We start from the raw sequence: 5,000 nt of genomic DNA, 5'->3' as shown, positions 1-5,000 counted from the left end.
GTGAGAGAGAGAGAGAGAAAGAGTGGGAATGATATACGCACATGTGTGTGAATGTGTATTCATGTGTCTGTCTGTGCATAGGAGAGTGAAATTGCAGCATGGTTTGACCCTGACCTTCAATGAAAACCGTCCTTAGTCACGCAAACAAACACACACTCATACAAAAGTGCACGCACACACATGCATACACACACACACACACACACACATATGCACACACAGACATGCCTCTAGACCAGAACTCCTCTGGGAACCACGTCTAATGGTGTGTTTTTTTTGCTCTGGCTGACCTACAGTGGCCTGTAGAGGACATACTGTGCCCCCGAGATCTGCTCACATCTGCACACCAGTACTCTAGGACTGCTCTGAACTCACTCACAATCCCTCGGTCCAAACAGGACGCAGCCGGGTTAGCCAGCTGTGCTAGCACTGCTGTGTTCCTATCCGTCACTCAACCTCTGTCTCGACGCGTTTGTGAACATTCATTTTGAAGCTTAAAAAATGCTTTTGAAATTTGATTTCATGTGCAAAGTGGCTGGCACTGAAGAAAGACAAAACCAAAAGGTGTAAGAGATAATGTGACTATAAACACATCAGGATGTGCTCCTGTATGTTTCCACCACAGAAGTCCTTATTAAGGAGTTAAAAACATGCACTCATGCAAACTCACTAAACGTGGCTTGTGTAGTAACGTGTTTCATCTCTCACCAAACTCACTAAACGTGGATTGTGTAGTGACGTGTTTAATCTCTCACAAACATGTGAATGTGCTCCTGCATTTAGAACACTTAACAGCTCATCTGCTTATTCTGTCGTTCTCATTAAAACTAATTTTCACCCACTCGTTTTCTCTCCTTTCTTCACCCTCTCTTTGATTTTCTCTCCTCTTGCTCATGCCTTCTTTCTCTTGTCCTCCTCTTTCTCTCTTTCTCCCCCTCTCCTTCTCTCTACATCCATCACTCTACCCTTTCACACACCCTTTCCTCCCCTCTTCTTATCTTTCTCACCCTCTCCCTGACTCTATCTCTCTCTTGCTCTTTCTGTCTCTCTTTCACTCTCTCTATTTAATGTAATCACATGGAATACAATATATGGCAAATACTGTATATATCTCACTTCTCTTTCTCTCTCTTTCTCTCACATTCCCTTTCATTCCCTCTCTCTATCTTGCATTGACTTCATTCTCTCTCACTAACTCTCTCTCTCTCTCTCTCACTGACTCTCTCTCTCTCTCTCTCTCTCTCTCTCTCGGTGGTTTGATGACCGTTTCAATAAATTGGCTTTAAACCTCTCTGCTGCCATAGGGACATAATGTGATCATGCTGACTGAGTAACAATAGATGCCTGCCAACAACTGCCTGAAATAAGTGCATGTTATCATATGTGAACATTTATAGTCTCTCTCTCTCTCTATCTCTCTCTCTCTCAATTCAATTGAATTCCAGAAAAGCTTTATCGGCATTAATGTTTCAGCAACATTATTGCCAAAGCTCATTGTACTCATAGAAGGACAAATATGTTTAACAGAATAAAACATAAACAAATATGTTTAACTCTCTCTCTCTCCCCCCTCCCCCCTCCAGAGAGGGCGCTCTTCCCCAGTCCCAGGCCGTGTTGAGGCTGGGCCCAGACGTGCACGAGCAGCTGGTGGGCCTGCTCTGCCGCTTCAGCCCCCAGGAGCTCACCGCCTTCCTCAAGACCTCCCAGGACTACCGGCTAGAGGAGACCGTCCAGGTAACCGTCCGCTTGGGTCAGGGTGGGTTGCAGTAGAGTAAAGGTGATATACAGGACAGCGTTCTGGGCTGAGGTATGCTGCGGGATAAGGTCACTATTGTTTGGGCATTTTCTCACTAATATCAGGCAAAATATATCATCAGAACTTACATTTACATGTATTGATTTAGAAGACACTTTTAATCCAAAGTGATTTACATATGTCAATTACATTACAAGGGATTATATTGTCCCCGGAGCAATTTGGGGTCAATTGCCTTGCTCAAGTGCTTAACGGTGGAAGGCTGGAATTGAACCCACAACATTTCAGGCTACTGCATGCTAGCCCAGCTCCTTGACTACTACGCTACCACCGCCAACTTAAAGAGCATAAATCATCAGAAGGAAGCTTGTTGCGGTTAAAACATTCAACATTCACTATCTGTTGTGTTAGTGCACATTTGCTCAAAAATATACCCCACATATCATCACCTTAAATAAGGTGAAGACTGAAGAGAGAGAAGAAAGGGAAATAGTGAGAGAAGAGAGGAACACCATGGAAAGAAGAAGGGAACAAGATGGACAGAACACAGTTCTTTCTATAAGAAAGTGAAGTAAACAGAAACTGGAGACACAGACCCGAACGGGGGACGAAGCTGTGGTGATGGCATACAGTAATCACGTTACAAAAGCCATATTGGCAAGACTGAATGCTTCTCATGTTGAAAATGTAATGCAATCCTAATGTGCTTTTTGGCTCGTTATGGCAATATGACTGAATAGTAAATGGGCTGTCCAGGCAGTATTGTATTAAGAGATGGAGAGAGATGGAGAGAGATGGAGAGAGATGGAGAGAGATGGGGAGAGATGGAGAGAGATGGAGAGATAGACTGGTGTCTTGTCCTGCCCTCTGAGGCCCTTCTCTGCAATACGCGAGGCTAGGGCACAAGCTAGTGGGGTCAATAGAGTTTTACAGGCAGTGGCAGCTAATAAATATTTTATCAGTGCAGCTAGCAGTGAGAAGATATCCTTTACCTCCCTCTCTCACACACGCACACACACACACTCAGAGAACTGTCTTTCTTTTCTTTTCTGTCTTTTCTTTCTACAGTCATTGGGCTACAGCCAGTCGTATGGTAAACGGTCTTAACCAAAACACCGTTGAGCCCAATAAAGGAACTAATGAAATGCTAACGGTGAATAATAGCTGGTGCAATAGGGATCTTATATGATCATGCTGACTAAATAGCAATAGATGTCTGCCACAACTGCCTGAAATAAGTGCATGTTGGCATATGTGAACATTCATACTCTCTCTCTCACACACACACACACACACACATAGTGACACTATCTCTCTCCCACACACACACACACACACACTGCCTGACAGAAAGAGTGCTAAAACACATTCTCTCTCTTTCAAATTCAAAGTTAGATGGCGATAGAAGGGTACACATTATTCTGTCAATCGTCTCTGATGACCCAATCTCTTCCTGTTTCCTGTCTCTTGTCCAATTACAGATCACAGAGCAACACCAGCTTCATGAAGCCACAGCCTTTCTGCTAGAGAAGAAGGGGGACATTCAGGGGGCTTTTCAGGTGCTGCTCAAGGTACTTGAGCCCCCTCCCAAACACGCACACACACACACACACACACACACACACACACACACACACACACACATACACACACACTTGTATGTGACCAATAGCAATGTACAGCAATATCAGCCAGTAAAATACTTCCTTGATTTATTATTAAATGGAACAATCAAAAAGGTGAGTAGATAGAAGATAGAAATAAAGAAAGTCAAGGATACATAGCAAAAGCACGTCAAAGATTGAAAGGAGGACGATGAATTACACACAGTAGGAAAGGAAGTTGAAGTTGTGCAGTAATCCCAAGGTTGTAATCCATCTGTCTGCAACCCAAAGCAGTCCCACCTGTGAAGGACAAAAACAACTTGCCTGTTTGCCCAGGGCCAGACAGAAGAAAGAGTAGGTCTGCTTTTACATCTTGTGTCAGTGATGGAGATTTACTTCAACGATTTCAAATGATCCAAACATGCAGCGCAGTGGGGAGGCTAGAGCTACCTTCAAAGTACTACAACATAGCGGGTTAGCGGGTTCATTTCCATTGGCTACATTATATGCACACACACATACACACAGACACACGCACACACATGGACGCACACACACACACACACACATAGAGTTGGAAGTTAGATGATGTAGTAAAATGTGTGTGTCTATGTGTGTCGGTGTCTATGTCTGTCCGTCCTCTCACTCTCACAGACTCTGGAGACTAAACTCAGCAGCCTGGCCCAGGAGGGAGCGAAAGCGCCTCCATCCGTCCCAGAGAGCGGGGAGGTGGAGGAGGCGGAGGAGAAGGAGGTGGAGGAGGAGGAGGAGGATGACGCGCCTCTGCAGAGGGTGCAGGAGGCCCTCAGGGACATCATCGCCCTGTGTGTGAGAACCTCGCATGGACTCAACCAGCAGCAGCGAGAGGTGTGTGTATGTGAGCGAGTGTGTGTGAGTGACCGAATGTGTGTGTGCCTGTGTGTCTCTCGCTCTTGCATTATCTCTAGCTCTTTCTTTCTTTCTTTCTTTCTTTCTCTCTCTCTCTCTGTCTGTCTGTCTGTCTGTCTGACTGTCTGTCTGTCTTTGTGTGTGTGTGTGTGTGTGTGAGAGAGAGAGCGAGAGAGAGAGTGTGTGTGTGTGTGTGTGTGAGAGAGAGAGAGAGAGTGTGTGTGTGTGTGTGTGTGTGTGTGTGTGTGTGTGTGTGTTATACCACTGTTTCTGACTTGATTTGTCATGATGCATGTGACAAATGAAATATTTCCCTGAAGAATAGCATGTTAATTATGAATGTTAATTGAGAGACATTAATAGGGTAACTCATTTTATTTGAAGTCTTCTCAACTCTGTAAAGTCCTTAACATGAAGCCAATTAATGTGTTAATCAAGTATAAAAATAAAAAAAATCATGAAATTAAATCAAATTGCAACATATTTACAGTCTATACTTCTCTGCGTTCACCTGCGCACCCATTACTCTCGTTTGAATTACTCACGAACCCGTGATCGCATAGATATGGCAAGCATATCAGATGAAAGAGGAGACACAGGGCTATCCATTGGTACCATGTATATTGATCCTTCTGGCTTATAAAAACAGACGAAGTGACTGCAAAATAATAACGTCATGTACACAAACCAACGCTGCACACCCATTACTCTCGTTTGAATTACTCGCGGACCCGTGATCGGATAGATATGCC

At 44.2% G+C, this 5,000-nt stretch overlaps 1 protein-coding gene across 1 annotated transcript in view; it reads left to right on the top strand.

Annotated features, from left to right (window-relative positions):
* vps8 (VPS8 subunit of CORVET complex) overlaps positions 1-5,000 on the top strand; it is an 85,718-nt gene that overhangs the window by 42,634 nt on the left and 38,084 nt on the right. The window contains 3 exon segments of the mRNA XM_048234596.1: positions 1,584-1,734; positions 3,238-3,327; positions 4,015-4,227. Of these exon segments, the coding sequence (XP_048090553.1) occupies positions 1,584-1,734; positions 3,238-3,327; positions 4,015-4,227 (454 nt within the window).

The sequence above is a fragment of the Alosa alosa genome, chromosome 23 (assembly GCF_017589495.1).
Source record: "Alosa alosa isolate M-15738 ecotype Scorff River chromosome 23, AALO_Geno_1.1, whole genome shotgun sequence".
NCBI classification, from domain to species: Eukaryota; Metazoa; Chordata; class Actinopteri; order Clupeiformes; family Clupeidae; genus Alosa; species Alosa alosa.
The sequence above is the reverse complement of the archived record's forward strand: the minus strand, read 5'-3'. Positions and strand labels throughout refer to the sequence as shown.